The 19,307-nt window shown below is 42.3% G+C and overlaps 1 protein-coding gene across 4 annotated transcripts in view; it reads left to right on the top strand.

Annotated features, from left to right (window-relative positions):
• Positions 1 to 19,307, top strand: part of LOC112258959 (potassium voltage-gated channel subfamily H member 6-like) — a 36,225-nt gene that overhangs the window by 3,722 nt on the left and 13,196 nt on the right. For 2 of the 4 annotated variants that reach the window (XM_042307125.1, XM_042307128.1), the window contains exons 3-7: positions 4,133 to 4,285; positions 4,477 to 4,580; positions 4,795 to 5,134; positions 5,232 to 5,282; positions 5,936 to 6,135. In XM_042307125.1, the coding sequence (XP_042163059.1) occupies positions 4,133 to 4,285; positions 4,477 to 4,580; positions 4,795 to 5,134; positions 5,232 to 5,282; positions 5,936 to 6,135 (848 nt within the window). The remainder of the gene's footprint in view (positions 1 to 4,132; positions 4,286 to 4,476; positions 4,581 to 4,794; positions 5,135 to 5,231; positions 5,283 to 5,935; positions 6,136 to 19,307) is intronic. The other 2 variants (XM_042307126.1, XM_042307127.1) reach the window with 2 other exon arrangements.

The raw sequence follows: 19,307 nt of genomic DNA, 5'->3' as shown, positions 1-19,307 counted from the left end.
GTTACAGTATGTGGAGCCAGCTGCTGCAGACTCAGTGAACTCTCTTCTACTAATTTATCTGTCTGGGGAGTGGACATGGTGGAGCTGTCTTGGCCTGCTTACCTCACCTGCAACATGTTTATTCATCCCCTATAACAACACAGGGCAAGACTCAGATGCAGACACGGGAGGCAGATGGTTTGAGTCTCTGATATTTATTAAACAACAAAGGGCAGGCAAGAGGGCAGGTCGAGGACAGGTAAAAGTTCAGAACCAGGTCAGAGTTCCAAACGGTACAGGGAGTCAGGCAGGCTCAAGGTCAGGGCAGGCTGAATGGTCAGGCAGGCGGGCTCAGTGTCAGGGCAGGCAAAAGGTCAAAACCATGAGGACTAGAAAAACAGAGACAAGAAAAAGCAGGAGCACAGAAAAACGTGCTGGTTGACTTGACAAGACAAACAGAGAACACAGGAATAAATACCATGGGAATAATTGGGAAGATGGGTGACACCTGGAGGTGGGTGGTGACAATCACAAAGACAGGTGAAACAGATTAGGGCGTGACATCCCCACTCCCCATTCCCATCCTGTGCATAGCTGCACTAAGTAGTTTGGGGGTGGGGGTGCTGCAGGAGGTTAGGGGGGGTGCAGATTATTTATTTTTTGCACGCTCTACAGAAGCCTATATAGGTCCGCTAATACAGGACAAGTAAAGGCCCAGTGCACTACTTTTGTGATTTTGTTTTATTAAAAAAATTAAAATACTTGTATGCTCCTGTGTTTTGTCTATTGTACATGTACACAGGGCCCGGGGTTGGAACCAAAAATTATTTTCCAAATGTTTTGTTCTGAACAGAACCATATATAATATTTTTCGTTACACTGTTCCGACCAGCAAACCTCAGTTCTGAACCAGTTCAACCTCCCCAAAGTACCCGTTTATATTGTTACTTCCTGTTCCTTTAAACCTTTATTTATTTTCCATTTAGCTCGATTAAATTACTTTTCCAATCATGCAGTATGGATAGAGATGCTTTGTCACGACTTCTGCCGAAGTTGAGTCCTCACCTTGTTCGGGTGGTGCTCGGCGGTCGGCGTCGCCGGTCTTCTAGCTATCATCGATCCACTTTTCATTTTCCATGTGTTTTGTCTTGTTTTTCCTCACACCTGGTTTCAATTCCCTCAATCACTTGTTGTGTATTTAACCCTCTGTTCCCCCCATGTCTTTGTGTGGGATTGTTTATTGTGGTGCTTGTGCATGTGCATGTGTTGATTGGTGCACGACGGGTTTTTGTACCCAATATCTTGTTATTTTCTATGCCGCTGGTTTTGCATTAAACTGCTCCGGCTATTACCAAGTTCTGCTCTCCTGCGTCTGACTTCCCTGCCACCGGTTACGCACCCCTTACAAGCTTGCTATAGAGCTGGCACGCTATAGCTCAGTGAGTTGTTCACATGCGTTATGGAAAGACAAGTGTAGGGCGTGAGATGCAAATTAAATTTTGCGAGTGGGGAGACAGCGAGAGAGGGTGGAGGAGGAGGCCCTCAGATTTATACCTACGGAGGAGCGGCTTCTAGGGTAGAATTTTGAATGTCTTTGAACTTCAGAGTTGGCTTAACGTTGGACCAAAGTAGCTGGCTAGCTAACAAGCTTTCGTGTGCACAGCGGCACCTGAATTAAAAACACATCTTACCTTTTTATAGTTAATAAATCCAATGTGAACTATAGGATCCCTAACTAGCGTTGAAAAAGTTCATCCATCCTGCTGTAATAAAAAATCTCTCTCCCTATTTTGTGGATTATGTTTGTAATGTCCGCAGGCTACAGCTATACTTCTGAGGGGCAGATAGACTACACGTACACACTCTGGCAAAGATTTTCACCTGGCAGACTTTGGAAGAAGTTAATGATTGACAGAGGGAGAGCTTTGCATAGGCGCTTTGTTGCATTTTTAAAAATTTTAAATAATGGTTATGGTCCAGAACAATATAGATCACTTTCGTTCCCTGGTCTGGTTCTGATTCTGTTCCTTAAAAATTTCATTATTTTCCAGTTTGTTTTGCGACCCCTGCAAAGGACAGAGGGACAAGCAAACAGACCTGGCTAGTGAGGCTGTAGACACAATGCCGTTACGTTAGTCATTTGGGCATGAGAGGTGCCGTGTCAGGAGAGCTTGTTGTCATGGAAATATTGTCAGTGTGCCAGCTCAAATCCACTGAACATCTATTTATTTTGTATCCCAGTAATGCATACAGTCATGAACGCAGGTGCCCACACAAGCACGAATGAATTGTAAATGGGTACAATTCATCATACACAATAACAATGCATTATATTGTTGTACTTGATTGATCTTAATTGATCAATCACTGAATGCATGTGTTTGTTTGTTAATGTGTGTGTGTGAGTGTAAAACAAGGACATTTCCTGGGAACATTACTCCGGGGACATTTTGCCGGTCCCCAAAATGAAAATGGCTGTTTTAGGCTTAGGGGTTAGGTTTAGGGGTTAGGGTTACAATTAGGATTAGTTGTTAAGAGTTGGAGTTAGGGTTAGGGTTTGGTTAAGGGTTAGGTTTAGGGGTTAGGGAAAATAGGATTTTGAATGGGAATCAATTAGGCTTGGGCAGTGGACCCCGTATACCAGGGTATTTGGAAATAGCCACAGGATGGTTTTTCAATACCGTCAATACCTTTGAAACTATTTCTTTGAAGTCTTTCAATAAATTGTAATATTTGTGTCTGTTTTTTTAGGTTAAATACCTGCAGTCAACCTGTGCAATATGTTAGGAGAGCATTAGGAGATAAAGCAGATTGTGTTCTTCTTTTCACCTGTCACATTATTTTACATTATGAGACTTAGTAGTTCCCCAGAACAGTTGAGCCAGTCACATGTTTGTTCGTGTTATAGCACAATGGGAGTAAGCAGGAACAGGTGAGTCCATCTGTGTATTGACGGGGTTGTGTTTTATATTGAAGGTCAACAATGCCAAAGGTGCTTCAACAAAGTACTGAGTAAAGGGTCTGAATACTTATGTACAGTAAATGGGATATTTCAGTTTTTTATTTTTAATAAATTTGCTACAAGTTTTTGTTCTGTCATTCTGGGGTATTGTGCGTAGATTGATGAGGACAAATAAGGCTGTAACAAAATGTGGAAAAAGTGAAGGGGTCTGAATACTTTCCGAATGCACAGTATCTAAGTAAGTGCTGAATTAATAAGGTGACGGGGCATCATATTGTGTTAGCTTTCTGCCAAGTTTGAGAAGTCAAAGCCCTTTGGATGAGTTATCTGTACAACTGCCACTGCTATCTTTTTTTCTCCTCTCTGTTCTCGAGAGAGGAGAAACTGGCTCTCGTGAGGACTTCCGCAGGAAAGGACGAGTTACCTCTGCTGCAGAGGTCAATGTGGAACATTTCAAGAACTTGTAGTAGGGAGTTGTAGTTCCGAACAAGCCAATATTCTACATAGTTTAGAGCATAAAGCATGGTAATTAACTACAATGACTATAATCCATTGCACATCTACTTGTTCTGTCTGTGTTTAATTTATGCCTACTACAGAAGAGACAGAAGAATGCACCTCAAAAGCACTAATCGCTCAGTACTATGATTGATATGCCACTCTATTCCCCTCTCTTCTGTAGTTCTCTTGCTTTCTTTCTTCCTCTCTCTCTTTCTCTAGCTCTCCCTCTCGCCCGCTCTCTCCCTCCCCTCTTCCTACAGTCTGTCTACGTTTTGATTGGTCTTATTCTCTATCTCCCTCTATATCTCATTTTCTGCATCCCCCCTCTATCTGTTTCTCCTATGCTAGGACATGTTGACAGCCCTTACCCTGGCTTCACTTAAACAGAAAGGAAGGTCTCATAAATGCCCTGGGAAAACATCCAGTCATGGAAAGAAACTACAAGGCTGTACTGCTGTTTGAAAGGCCTCTCCACATAAAACTGAAATGAGATGGCAGTAACAGCCCACCAACCATGAAACCTGATACTCTGAGTCTAAATGTGTTCAGTGTTAAAGAGAGCACAGTCAGATAAGATTAAACAATATTTATAGTTACTTGAACTGTCCTGAAGTCTACTTAGTTACCTTTGAGCCCAGGTTCAGATGGCCATTAGCAGCTTTATAATGTTATGTCTCTCCCCCCCTGCAGGGACCTGCAGGCCCTGTCTGATTGATGTTGTTCCTGTGAAGAAAGCGGAGGGACAGGTCATCATGTTCATCCTCAACTTCCAGGAAATCATTGACCCCTCCCTCAAGAAACCAGGTCTGAGACAGAGGGTGGCCCAGGGCTGGGTATGGGCAGGTCAGTGTGGAAGTGTGTGTGTGATGACAGTGTGTGTGTGACACTGTCTGTCTGTCTGCCTGTCTGTCTGCATCAACCTGTTGATGCCATGTTGAATGTAGCTGTGTTATAACATACAGAATGTGACTACATCCTGGTACTGTATGTGTATTTATGTAAAGTGTATGTATAAGCACTCTGTGGTTTCTCAGGGCAGAGTCGCAGGCTGAAGTTGAGACTGCCATTGGTACGTGCAATGCGTCGGTCTTCCCTCACCAAAGACCAGTTTGGGGGGGTGGTGGTGGACTACCCACAGGTAAGGTGGCCAGAGACTCCCATACACACATAGGCCTATACACACAGTATTCATCTAAATATGACCTTACATATAATATATCTTGATTATCTCAGTTCCTGTATCTCTTATGTTCTGTAATGAATATAGCTTCAGTCACATACATTTAGCAGTAAGTAGAAATCTAGTACAATATTTAACCTATGATTGTCCTCTTCCTCCTTCCCTAATTCAGCCCAACAGTGAAGATATCCCTCTGAAAGAGTTCCGTATCCCGTCCAAGGAGAGCTGCATGCAGTCTGAGACAGAGGCGCTGATAGAGCAGGACCACGAGTCCTCCCAGCCTGCAAGCCACTACTCCCCCAAACTGCTGTCCCTATTGTCAGAGCGGCTGGAACCCAGCGTGCCCTTCCTCCCCAGCAGCCCCTTCTCCAGTGCAGCCTTCCCCAGGACAGTCCTGCCCCGGAGCCGCTCCAGAGAGACTGTCGGCAGCCTCCGCAGAGCTTCCTCCCTGGATGACCTCGACAGCATGAGGGCCGGGTCAGGCCGACCAGGAGACCCATGCTCCAACAGCAGTGAGTTCGTGTGTGTGTGTACCCAGACATAAGTGTAGTCTGTTGCCATTTTTGTACCCCCTCTGACAGGAAGAAATGTGGCTGTCTCCTCTTACAGTTCCATCTGAAACAAAACAAACCAAGCCAAAGCTACCTGGGCCTGTTGGAGGTATTCTGTTCTCTAGAAAATGCAAATCCTCACTCCCATTCCGCAAGCACTGAGCATGTGCAGCAGCAGGGTCACTAATCAATGTCTCTAACCTATAGCCTGTGTGTGTGTGTGTGTGTGTGTGTGTGTGTGTGTGTGTGTGTGTGTGTGTGTGTGTGTGTGTGTGTGTGTGTGTGTGTGTGTGTGTGTGCCAGGTCTATAGGAGTCCCAGTCACTCAGAGGCCATCCTTTACTCATCAAACAGCTAATACTATGGGCTATGGAGTGTAGGGCTGTGGACTTCCCATCTACCCCAGGGAAATAATGTAGAGGAATACATGCATCCCCGCAATGCATTAACACACTCCCTCTCATTTCATTACCCTATCAATTCAATTTAATTGGCTTTATTGGCATGAGAAACGTATGTTTACAAAACAAGTTAAACAGATAATAAACTCTCTCTGTGTCTTTCTCACTCAGATGCTTTGCTCAGTATAAACCAAGATGTTTCTCACCTAGAGGAATGAAAATTGCATTATAACACATATTTTTAGTTCTGAATGTGTTACTTGCAGTTTAAATAAAGGATTTGAATGATAATATAATATGTAAACTAGTCGTTGAAAGTAGATAGAGACACAGTAATGAGAGATGAGTGTTGTTGTGTGCAGACCTGAAGGCCGGTACTCTGAGCTCCACCTCAGACTCGGACCTGATGCGACGCAGGACCAGCACTCGTAACCCCCTCACACTCAGTTTCGCCTCCGACCTCTTGCGACCGCCCTCGCCCACTGAGATCGAGATCATCGCTCCCAGCAAAGTAAAGGACCGCCACCGAGACGTCACAGAGAAGGTCACACATGTCACACAGGTGAGACACATGGTCCTCACTAGCACTCATTTCACACAACCACAACCATGTGATTGCCTGACTCAACCTGTATTCTGCTTATATATTAAGGGATTTTTAAAGTGAGTTTTTTCAGAACGGTATGTGCGATATTGTGTACACAGGATGTTGTGTAAAAGGAACGTTGGGTTATTGAGAAGTGGTGGATTACATCTCTTCGGTCTGACTTCCTGTGTTGCAAGCTTTCTGCTGAAGAAGCAGCTGCATGTCACTCAGGAGTTTCCACATGCATCCACACACACACACACACACACACACACACAAACAGGAACGATATACTGTATATAAAATGAATGTTTTTTTCAGTCACTTTGGTGCTATTTTCAAAAGTATGTGGTGCATTTTCTTAATACAAAACTCCAAACTGGTAACACTTGTAACACAGCAAGTCCAATAAAGCGTTTTATTGTGCATTTATTTAGTTTGAATGCATCTTTCACCACCCAACCATTCATCCAACATATAAATGTACTGTCAAATACCATGTGAACATTTATTTAATCATTAAAACACAACATATTAATATCTTCTCAATGTAGTTATTTTAACAGCTAGTTAATCGAAAAAGGAAACCGCACACTGCTCTTGGTTGTATCACTGATATTTAATAAGCTTACGTATCGGCATCGCGGCCTTCATCACAGCTAGTTAATCCAATAGATAGATACATGTTTCAAAATGCCCTTTGAATATAATATACTACAGTACTGTTTTCACATTAGACAATACACTTGCACTATCTATTGAAATTGAACATCAAATTTCAATAATTTCTATCCCATGTGTGATCTTTCACAATCGATGAAAAGAATATCTGTATTGTTCAGATATAATTCCAACATAGGTGTACTGTAATCAAATGAAAGAAACATAACATTTAGCAAGCATTAGTTTGCATCAGGCCTGTCTTGAGCATTTGGCCATTGGTTCTCATCGACATCGCAGTAAATGTCCTCATTGTTCATGCACCTGGGGAAAAACCTTTTGGCATGGAGAATCCAAGCCTGACAAAGCCTGGATTGATGTCATTACATGACTCATTCATGGCCTGAAGGAGAGTGGTACGCTCATGGGGATGACAATCATATATCTTCCACCTGTACTGTAATATGTATTGTATTTTACAGTATTGTATTGTACTTATGTATTGTAGTGGTCCTGTATGTGGCTCAGTTCATAAGAGCATGGCACTAGCAAGACCAGAGTTGTGTGTTCGATTTCCACTGGGGTCACTTAGGATAGAGATTCACTGTTGCCACTTAGGATAGAAGCATCTGCTACGTAAATGGAATATATTACAGTATTACAGTACTGTACTGGCCAGATCACCATGCGCAGTGCCAAGTGTCGGCTGGAGTGGTGTAAAGCTTGCCGCCATTGGACTCTGGAGCAGTGGAAACACGTTCTCTGGAGTGATTCATCACACTTCACTATCAGTTAGACTGACAAATCTGGATTTGGTGGATGCCAGGAGAACACTACCTACCCCAATGCAACCCCATCAAACACCTTTGGGATGAATTGGAACGCCGACTGCGAGCCAGGCCTAATCGCCCAACATCAGTGCCCGACCTCCCTAATTCTCTTGTGGCTGAATGGAAGTCCCCAACATCTAGTGGAACGACTTCCCAGAATAGTGGAGGCAGTTTAGGCAGCAAAGGGGGGACCAACTCCATATTAATGCTAATGATTTTGGAATGAGATGTTTGACAAGCAGGTGTCCACATACTTTTCGTCATGTAGTGTGTAAGAGGATATTATCTCCTGTACATTTTGTTGGCTACATGTATGGAGATGTTACTTAGCATCACTACTGTACTATATGCTCTTGTTCTCTGCATGTATAAGAGGGAGAATGGGGAAAAGACAGTTTGTATGTGTGAAAGAAAGATCCCACCTTCCATAGTGTGACATCTGTGCCAGCAGAAGAACTTTTCACACCCACATGTCATCACACTAAGTTTGAGTACATTGTCATAACCTGTAATGCCATGGAAACACTAACGCAGTGAGCTGGCCCCACAACACCACTGCGTAGCACACTGACCCACATGTCTGTGGTGGGACAGTCTGAGTGGCCACCAGCCAGATGAACCCACATGCTAACCCTGGCTGCCCTGACTTCACTTGTCCACTACAAGTGGAATAATGTGACTCAATATTAGGGATTTTTGTGGTATTACTAGATGTGTGTGTGTCAGGTGAACATACATGTCTTATGACAGTGCATTTGAGTGTTATAACGGGGGTTTATATCATCAGAATTTAGTTGATTGATTGTGAATGGGCAGTTGGACTTGCTGCTAATGTTAGCATTGCTCTGAGTGAGAGGTGAGCTCTTTAGGTTGCCGTGTCAATGCCCTCTGTCTTGCTCGCTGGGTTGGGTGCACATGGGAGGCAATTTGGCGTGCCTCTCGTTCCTACCAATGGAAAAATCGATCGGGCCAATAGATGCCCCCCTCTCCACTTCCTCCAAACCTGCTCCTGATAGAGTCCTCAGCTGCTGATCACTATAAATACCACACACATGTACTCTCAAATTATGTGAGCTGTTGTGTTTGTTTTTTATTCACCCTCACCAACAAGTTCACACATCTAGAAGATAATTAGACTGGAGAAGTCATCGTGTTTGGCAGGACATGGAGTGAAATGTTAGCACAAACAGGCTGGATTTCTCCAGGCTAATTATGTTGCCTTCCCAGGTTTGGGGTCAAATCCATTTCAATTCCAGTCAATTCAGAAAGTAAACCACGTTTCAATTCCCAATTGTCCTCATTGAAAAGCATTGAAGAGAATTGGAATTTCAGTGAATTCCTGAATTGACTGGAATTGGAAATGGAATTTACCCCAACCTTGTACCTTTCCAACTGATATTTGACGATTTCAACAATTTCTTTCTAAAAAGCAAGTGTTTTAGAGATAATGTACACAAAACAAAAATATAAACGCAACATGTAAAGTGTTGGTCCCATATTTAATGAGCTGAAATAAAAGATCTCAGAAATGTTCCAAACCCACAAAAAGCTTCTTTCTCTACAATGTTGTGCACAAATTTGTTTACATCCCTGATAGTGAGCATTTCTCCTGTTCAAATATGACCCAACTACCTGACAGGTGTGGCATATCAAGAAGCTTGTGCTGAGGACAATAAAAGGCCACTCTAAAATGTGCAGTTTTGTCACACAACACAATGCCACAGATGTCTAAAATTTTGAGGGAGCGTGCAATTGGCATGCTGACTACAGGAATGTCCACCAGAGCTGTTGCCAGAGAATTTAATGTTCATTTCCCCACCATAATTGGTTGCATTTTATCGATGGCAATTTGAATTACCAAAAATACTGTGACGAGATCCCGAGGCCCATTGTGAGCCCCATTTTTTAAAAAGGTATCTGTAACCAACAGTTGCATATCTGTATTCCCAGTTATGTGAAATCCAGAGATTAAATCCATAGAATAAATTCACTGATTTCCTCATATGAACTATAACTCAGTAAAATCTTTGAAATTGTTGCATATTGGTTTATATTTTTGTTCAGTATAGAAACAATATATATATATAAATGAGTAGTGGTGTCTAAACTTTTGACTGGTGCTGTATATATATTTTTTCATCATATATATATATGATGAAAAAATATATATACAGCACCAGTCAAAAGTTTAGACACCACTACTCATTTCAGAGTTTTTCTTTATTTGTACTATTTTCTAAAATGTAGAATAATATTGAAGACATCAAAACTATGAAAAAACACATATGGAATCATGTAGTAACCAAAAATAATTAAACAAATCAAAATATATGCCTTGATGACAGCTTTGCACACTCTTATCATTCTCTCAACCAGCTTTACCTGGAATGCTTTTACAACAGTCTTGAAGGAGTTCCCACATGTGCTGAGCACTTGTTGGCTGCTTTTCCTTCACTCTGCTGTCCAACTCATCCCAAATCATCTCAATTGGGTTGAGGTCGGGTGATTGTGGGGGCCATGTCATCTGATGCAGCACTCCATCACTCTCGTTCTTGGTCAAATAGAACTTACACAGCCTGGAGGTGTGTTGGGTCATTGTCTTGTTGAAAAACAAATAATAGTCCCACTAAGCGCAAACCAGATGGAATGGCGTATCGCTGCAGAATGCTGTGGTAGCCATGCTGGTTAAGTGTGCCTTGAATTCTAAATAAATCAAAGACAATGTCACCAGCAAAGCACCCCCACACTACCACACCTCCTCCTCCATGCTTCACGGTGGGAACCACACATACAGCGATCATCCGTTCACCTACTGTGCTTCTCACAAAGACACAGCGGTTGGAACCAAAAATCTCAAATTTGGATTCATCAGACCAAAGGACAGATTTCCACCAGACTAATGTCCATTGCTTGTGTTTCTTGTCCCAAGGAAGTCTCTTCTTATTATTGGTGTCCTTCATTAGTGGTTTCTTTGCAGCAATTCGACCATGAAGGGGCGGCAGGGTAGCCTAGTGGTTAGAGCGCTGGACTAGTATTATTCTTCCGTCAACCTCCACACTAGATGGGCATGATGAGATAGATGTACCAAGTAAGCCCTTAACTGATTTCCATACCTTTTCAGAATCATTTTTACAATCAATAAATGCATTGTTGTAAAATAACATTTTTTTCTCTTTCGATTCAATTTAACTGCATAATTACGCAAAGTTCTATAATTCTGTTCATCAATTTCTAATTTTGACTTGGCTGCTAAGACTTTTGCCATATTTCTTTGAGAAAAAGCCACACCCAGTTCATCATCAGGCTGGTAACTCTAATGAACTTATCCTCTGCAGCAGCGGTAACTCTGGGTCGTCCTTTCCTGCGGCGGTTCTCATGGGAGACAGTTTCATCATAGCGCTTGATCGTTTTTGCAACTGCACTTGAAGAAACTTAGAAATTTTCCTCATTGACTGACCTTCATGTCTTAAAGTAAGGATAAACTGTAATTTCTCTTTGCTTATTTGAGCTGTTCTTACCATAATATGGACTTGGTCTTCTACCAAATAGGGCTATCTTCTGTATACCACCCCTACCTTGTCACAACAAAACTGATTGGCTAAAACACATTAAGAAGGAAAGACATTCCACAAATGTACTTTTAACAAGGTTCACCTGTTAATTGAAATGCATTCCTCATGAATGAAGCTAGTTGAGAGAATGCCAAGAGTGTGCAAATCTGTCATCCAGGCAAAGGGTGTCTACTTTGAAGAATCTCAAATATAAAATATATTTTGATTTGTTTAACACTTTTTTGGTTACTAAATGATTCCATAATAGTTTTGATGTCTTCACTATTATTCCACAATGTAGAGAATAGTAAAAATGAAGAAAAACCCTTGAATGAGTAGGTGTGTCCAAACTGACTGGTACTGTACAGTTGTGGCCAAAAGTTTTGAGAATGACACAAATATTAATTTTCACAAAGTCTGCTGCCTTAGTTTGTATGATGGCCATTTGCATATACTCCAGAATGTTATGAAGAGTGATCAGATGAATTGCAATTAATTGCCAAGTCCCGTTTTGCCATGCAAATGAACTGAATCCCCAAAAAACATTTCCACTGCATGTCAGCACTGCCACAAAAGGCCCAGCTGACATCATGTCAGTGATTCTCTCTTTAACACAGGTGTGAGTGTTGACGAGGACAAATCTGGAGATCACTTGTCGTGGAAATTTCCTGTATTACCAAATCATGAGAGAGCAAACCACACACGTCAGAGTTATCATAAAGTCCATCTTTAATTATATGAGCTTCACCATAGCCCCGTGACTCTCAGATCAATTCAGTGTCTATAAATGAATTCCCTGAGAGTGTCAACATAATGGCAACTGAGATCCTTTATAGCAAAGATCCACCCCCTAGTCGACATGACAAACCACAGGTCTTAGGAAAACTGCACAAAGGAAGGATTTTACTTGAGATAGGAGTATCCCATAGCCAGACAGCATTAGCTATAAATTATTGTTCAGTTTGCTCTCTTAGACGAGGTTCTACTTCTCGTTCTTGGTACAAAATAGTACCAAAACATTACCTCCTCCAATGGCATATATCAATTGTCAATTATCAACACTCCCATATCAAATACAACCCCTCTTGGACAAGATCACAGAGAGGAGTGACTGGCACACAGACATTGTGGAGCCAACTAACTGGTTCCCCTTTAATCACGCCATCCCTTCACATGGTTTAGGAATAGTTATAGACACATTCACAGATAAGACTAACCTGAACTCTCCCCTCTCTGGGCCCCAAGTAACTGAGCCCTAGCAGAGAAGGGATAACTGCAAACTGCCAACAGTATTATTAAAAAAGAAGACATTCTAATGACAATCAATTAAATAAAACATCTTATTTATCTATGTTACCTAACTAATTCTGATTCTGCTACCACACACTCTGTCATGTTGATTGAGTTTGAATAACAGATTGGAAGCTTCAAAAGGAGGATGGTGTTTGGAATCAGAAATCAAATCAAATTTTATTTGTCACATACACATGGTTAGCAGATGTTAATGTGAGTGTAGCGAAATGCTTGTGCTTCTAGTTCCGACAATGCAGTAATAACGAACAAGTAATCTAACTAACAATTCCAAAAAACTACTGTCTTATACACAGTGTAAGGGGATAAAGAATATGTACATAAGGATATATGAATGAGTGATGGTACAGAGCAGCATAGGCAAGATACAGTAGCTGATATCGAGTACAGTATATACATATGATATGAGTATGTAAACCAAGTGGCATAGTTAAAGTGGCTAGTGATACATGTATTACATAAGGATGCAGTCGATGATATAGAGTACAGTATATACCAATGCATATGAGATGAATAATGTAGGGTAAGTAACATTATATAAGGTAGCATTGTTTAAAGTGGCTAGTGATATATTTACATCATTCCCATCAATTCCCATTATTAAAGTGGCTGGAGTTGAGTCAGTGTCATTGACAGTGTGTTGGCAGCAGCCACTCAATGTTAGTGAATGAATCATCATTCTTCCTCTGTCAACCATGGTTACCTGCAAGGAAACGTGCCGTTATCATTGCTTTTCAGAAAAAGGTCTTCACAGGTAAGGATATTGCTGCCAGGAAGATTGCACCTAAATCAACCATTTATCGGATCATCAAGAACTTCAAGGAGAGCGGTTCAACTGTTGTGAAGAAGGCTTCAGGGCGCCCAAGAAAGTCCAGCAAGTGCCAGGACCGTCTCCTTAAGTTGATTCAACTGCGGAATCGGTGCACCACCAGTACAGAGCTTGCTAAGGAATGGCAGCAGGCAGGTGTGAGAGCATCTGCACGCACAGTGAGGTGAAGATTTTTGGAGGATGGTCTGAAGGGCAGCAAAGAAGCTACTTCTCTCCAGGAAACGCATCAGGGACAGACTGATATTCTGCAAAAGGTACAGGGATTGGACTGCTGAGGACTGGGGTAAAGTCATTTTCTCTGATGAATTCCCTTTCCGATTGTTTGGGGCACCTGGAAAAAAAGGTTGTCTGGAGAAGACAAGGTGAGCGCTACCATCCGTCCTGTGTCATGCCAACAGTAAAGCATCCTGAGACCATTCATGTGTGGGATTGCTTCTCAGCCAAGGAAGTGGGCTCACTCACAATTTTGCCTAGGAACACAGCCATAAATAAAGAATGGTACCAACACATCCTCCGAGAGCAACTTCTCCCAACCATCCAGGAACAGTTTGGTGATGAACAATGCCTTTTCCAGCATGATGGAGCACCTTGCCATAAGGCAAAAGTGATAACTAAGTGGCTCGGGGAACAAAACATTGATATTTTGGGTCCATGGCCAGGAAACTCCCCAGACCTTAATCCCATTGAGAACTTGTGGTCAATCCTTAAGGGGCGGGTGGACAAACAAAACCCCACAAATTCTGACAAACTCCAAGCATTGATTATGCAAGAATGTGCTGCCATCTGGCCCAGAAGTTAATTGACAGCATGCCAGGGTGGAATGGAGAGGTCTTGAAAAAGAAGGGTCAACACTGCAAATATTGACTCTTTGCATCAACTTCATGTAATTGTCAATAAAAGCCTTTGACACTTATGAAATGCTTGTAATTATAATTCAGTATTCCATAGTAACATCTGACAAAAATATCTAAAGACACGGAAACAGCAAACATTGTGGAAATTAATATTTGTTTCGTTCTCAACACTTTTGGCCACGACTGTATATATATATATATTTCATCATATCAGAGCACGATATATAGTATGTTGCTTGAGCCCTATTGTTAAGATGTGCAGTTCATCAATCCCGCAAACTTCCCGTTCCCACGATTATTTCCCACTTTCATCAGTGACTGTGTATGTGAGTATTTCAGCTGTTCTGCTATCATGTGTCTGTGTGTGTTGCTGGCAGGGGTGGAAGGCGTCAAGGTGAGTGGTTAAGAAACATGTTGCTCTGGTAGGGCGGTGGCAGTCATGCAAATAACTGCCGGTCTCACAGTAATTGACCGTTAATTAACATAAAGACGTTTAGCATCTCCTGGCTTCCATGCATACTGTAGCCTACAAGCCACCGATGCAGACCTTTGGAACATCTACATTTAAAAAAGTCTGAAACATCCATGTAATATAGCCTACTCCATCACAATAAATCCATTCTTTATTTTAGACTGGTCTAAAGAAACCTGATATGAAGAAAATGTAGTCTATTTCAGAAGAACAGAATAGCATACTCTGAGTTGTCCTTATGTAAGGCCCTGATATGGTATTGTCATATGGCTGTGGGCTACACTAGTTAGCAGACAAGATTTGCTTAAAATTCTGTGGCATTATATTTTATTATTTTATAGTATGAAGAATACAATTGAACATTGCTTAATAAAATGGAAAGGATATTTCCTCTAAACTATTTGAGGGAGTGCTTACATGTGGCTATTCTGTGTTGAGCAGTTAACAAAGAAGTTGGTCCTCCTGAATGCTTAATTTAGAGTTATTTATGCAACTTTATTGGTGATACAAATGTTGGGCAAATGTTTTGATTTTTAATACATTCTCAGGCTGCATGATGGGACTCAAATTATGATTTGAAAAAAGTCACAGGAAAGGCATGAGCTCTGATTTGTTTCTTGTGCAGGCTACACACTTAACCAGTCTCATTCACAATTTGACAAGCACTTGATAATATTCTAATCCGGGCCTCGGATTTCCCGGCGGCATCCCCCTTGTATGGCAGTGATGCCCCCTAAAAAATCCAGCTGGGTGGGTTTTCTCTTACAGCTGTTCTATCTTGCTGATGGACCAAAAACCCACCCAGCTGTATGTTATCCATGTCGTCGTTCAGCCACGACTCAGTTGAACATAAGATATTACAGTTTTTAATGTCCCGTTGGTAGGATATCCTAGATCGGAGCTCATCCATTTTGTTATCCAACGATTGCATGTTTTAACCCGGAAGCCAGCCACACCAATATGTTGGAGGAAACCTGGCGACCATGTCAGCGAGGATGCGCCCGGCCCGCCACAGGAGTCACTAGAGCACGATGGGACAACGAAATATCAGCCTGCCAAACCCTCTTCTAACCCGGGCGATGCTTGGCCAATTGTGTGCCGCCTCATGGGTATTTCAGTCACAGCCAGCTGTGATACAGCCTGGGATTGAACCTGGGTCTGTAGTGATGCCTCAAGAACTGCAATGCAGTGCCTTAGACTGCTGTGCCACTCGGGAGGACACCACAAATTGATTTTAACAAGCATTTGGTCCCCCAAAAAATGCGGCCCACTGTAGAATTTCAAAATCCGGATTTATTCCTCGAGTCAAAAAGTTTGCCCAACCCTGCTCTACATGGTTATAAAGAGGATTAATGTGCTTAATTTTAAGAAGTTATTTGACCACTTTAGTTGTGTTACAAACCTTAACAAAACACATAGGCCTTTGGGCTAGGCTACATGAGGTGTGCGACTATGATTTGAAAAAATCGCAAAAGAAAGGCATGAACTGTTTCTTGCGTTACATGCTGGGCATCATTTACAAGTGATAATATATAATTCAGAAGTGATAGGCTAATATTGTCACACATCAGACTATTCTTGATTTAATCTTGTCTTTACATATACTAAATAGCATATGTGTGAAATTTGTTTTGATTTAGAATGGACCATTATCATGCACCTGTCTCGGAACAGGGGCAGGGGGAAAAATACATGTAATCTATGCACTTAAATAGAGAATGGAAAATGCTTTTCCCGTGGTTCCTTTTCATGCCAGCCAGGTCGACTATACTCCTGTTGTAAAGCGAAGCAGTGTGCTTAATATTAGGAAAGTTGATAAATAAATATAGTTGGCCTAGCCTATAGAAAGCTGATGAGATCCTCCTCTTTTTAATAGAGGCCATCAAAACTGTTTTCTCACATAATTGCATAGCCTATAGAAATGTTGCTCAACATGAGCTCATGTGCTCTCATGAAGTGTTTTATTTTATTTTTGATAACATTTGCATTGATGTCAGAGTGATTATAGGGACAATAGAATGCTCAGTACCAGGCAGTTAGCAAGTTTGGTAGGCTACTAATGACCATCAGCAGCATCAGAGCTTGGAGAAGCCTAGTTACCGTGACTACAGTCACATGGAATTTGACTGTGGTCATATGACTCGTGACTGCAGGTGTGACGGTGATACTGTCACCGTAATAGCCCTATGCTCTGGAGATGCTGGAAGGGGAGGCGTTGGGAGGCAGGTGGGTATCGAGCGGCCCTCTAGTGATGCTGGAAGGCGTTGGGAGGCAGGGGGGCCCTCTGGTGATGCATGAAGGGGAGGCGTTGGGAGCGGCCCTCTGGTGATGCATGAAGGGGAGGCGTTGGGAGGCAGGGGGTTTTGAGCGGCCCTCTGGTGATGCTGGAAGGGGAGGCGTTGGGAGGCAGGGGGGTATCGAGCGGCCCTCTGCACGGCCTGACACTGATGATGACCTTGGCCTCTGGTACTAATGGAAGTAGAGGGCAGCAGAGGTCTCTCTCTCTCAGTCTGTCTGTCTGTCTGTCTGTCTGTCTGTCTGTCTGTCTGTCTGTCTGTCTGTCTGTCTGTCTGTCTGTCTGTCTGTCTGTCTGTCTGTCTGTCTGTCTGTCTGTCTGTCTGTCTGTCTGTCTGTCTGTCTGTCTGTCTGTCTGTCTGTCTGTCTGTCTGTCTGTCTGTCTGTCTGTCTGTCTGTCTGTCTGTTTGCCCTCCACTAGCTCCTTTATGTTTGTTGGTGTCTACAAGGTGTCAGTCATTATCTTCCATCTTCTCTCATCTATCTCTCTGGTTCTTCCCTTCTTCTTACTGTATCCCTGTATCGTTTGAAGAGCTATAATGTTCTGAACATGGAAAATCTCCACCATGACATAATGGTCCGTTTTTAGGTCAAACAGATTGTTATCACTGCAAGAGCACATTACGGTGGCTAACTACTAAACAAGTATCCATTGGTCAAAATAAATGGTCTGAAAAAGCAGTCAACATGGCAGTTACCTTATCTATTTTGAGTACAGAATACATGTAGGATTTTGCCTGGGTTACGTCTCGTTACACAACTGGGCTTCTTGGTAATCCCCTCTTTTATAATTGAATTTCGATTTGCGCCTTACAAAAAGAGGGAAATAATCCCTGTCATTGATCTTTGCTGGTATTGATTAGTCTGCGTAAGATTAAGCACATTATGTGATTGACTGTACAATCAGTGGTCCGTAGAAGAGGGACAGATGGTGAATGACAGTCAGTGAGAGAGACCCTACATCTCCCCCTACTGCGCCCCCTGTCTCTGACTAAGTCTGTAGGGTAGAACAATTCTTACTAAAATAACTCCAGACAACAGGAGGTTGGGGGCACCTTAATTGGGGAGGATGGGCTCGTGCTAATGGCTGGAGTGGGATTGATGGAATGGTATCAAATACATCAAACACATGGTTGAATAACATTGCATTCGCTCCGTTCCAGCCATTGTTATGAGCCGTCCTCCCCTCAGCAGCCTCCACTGCTCCAGACGTTACCTACGGATATTGTTTATGTTTTTCTAAATTAAAACATGCTTCATGATTCTGCGTATACTCTATTTTGTTTGTGTTAGCTATTGGTTTGTGTGCATGTGTGTGTTTGTGTGTGTGGCTCAGTTTGTGTCTGAGTGTACTGTATGTATGTATGTATTTGTATGTGAGTGTGTGTGTGAGCCTGTGTGTGTGTGTGTGTGTGTTGTGTGCATACTGTATTAGCAGCAGTGTTGCCGCGGGGCTCCAGCTGTGAGGGCTGGGCTGCCGGGTGCAGAGGGAGAGTTTTCTCCCGCCCTCTCTTCCAGCCACACTCCTCAACATGAGCCTGAAACAGAAACTCCAACCTGTGAGTACTCCAACTCTACTCTCTCACTCCCTATTCTCTTCTTCCTTTCTCTTCCTGTCTCACTCCTGTCCCTTTCTGCCTCTTCTCTGACCCTCATGGTCATCTGGTGGTTCGTAGCAGGCTACCTAGCTCCATCCTCCGTATTGACAGTGAGGCAGGGACAGTGACGGATGTTGCTAGTGCTGTTGTCACCTTGTTGTCGTCATAATTTGTCTTGTGTCACTTGTCGCCCACTTTTTTTTCATAGGTGATAATTATGTTGATGTTTTGTGGACTCCAGAGTACTTGTTGGTCTCTGGAATTTGGAATGTTCATTTGATTAGCATGAATCAAATTTAATTTTGTTCTGAAAATGATTATTCTAATTTAAAGAGAACAGTTCACAGTACCTTAGTGGTGTTTGTTTTGGTGTATGAAACAAAACTAGTGTCAGAGGTTTTTAATTTCAGACTGGATTGTTACTGAAGTATTAACATAGTTAGGTGTTCTTTATGCAAATAGCTAGTGTTTGTTTTTAATCTTTAAAAAGGTATTTGTTGTATTCTATGTCAGATGTCATTGTATTTTCCAATAAGGACTGTTAACTGTTATAAGCCCTGAGTGGATTGGGTTAAGCATTGTGGTGCAGACAGCATGGATCTTATTCAGGCTGTCATTATGAAACAGGACTGGAAATTATGTCAATAATCTGAAATTACCCAGATGAGTGAATCTGGGTAACACACACACACACACGCACACTGCCCATCCCTCAGCTTGCTCCCACAGGTTCATCATGTTAGATGTT

This window comes from Oncorhynchus tshawytscha, linkage group LG27, assembly GCF_018296145.1.
Source record: "Oncorhynchus tshawytscha isolate Ot180627B linkage group LG27, Otsh_v2.0, whole genome shotgun sequence".
Classification (NCBI taxonomy): domain Eukaryota; kingdom Metazoa; phylum Chordata; class Actinopteri; order Salmoniformes; family Salmonidae; genus Oncorhynchus; species Oncorhynchus tshawytscha.
Note: the sequence above shows the minus strand (reverse complement) of the source record. Positions and strands in the feature narration are given on the sequence as shown.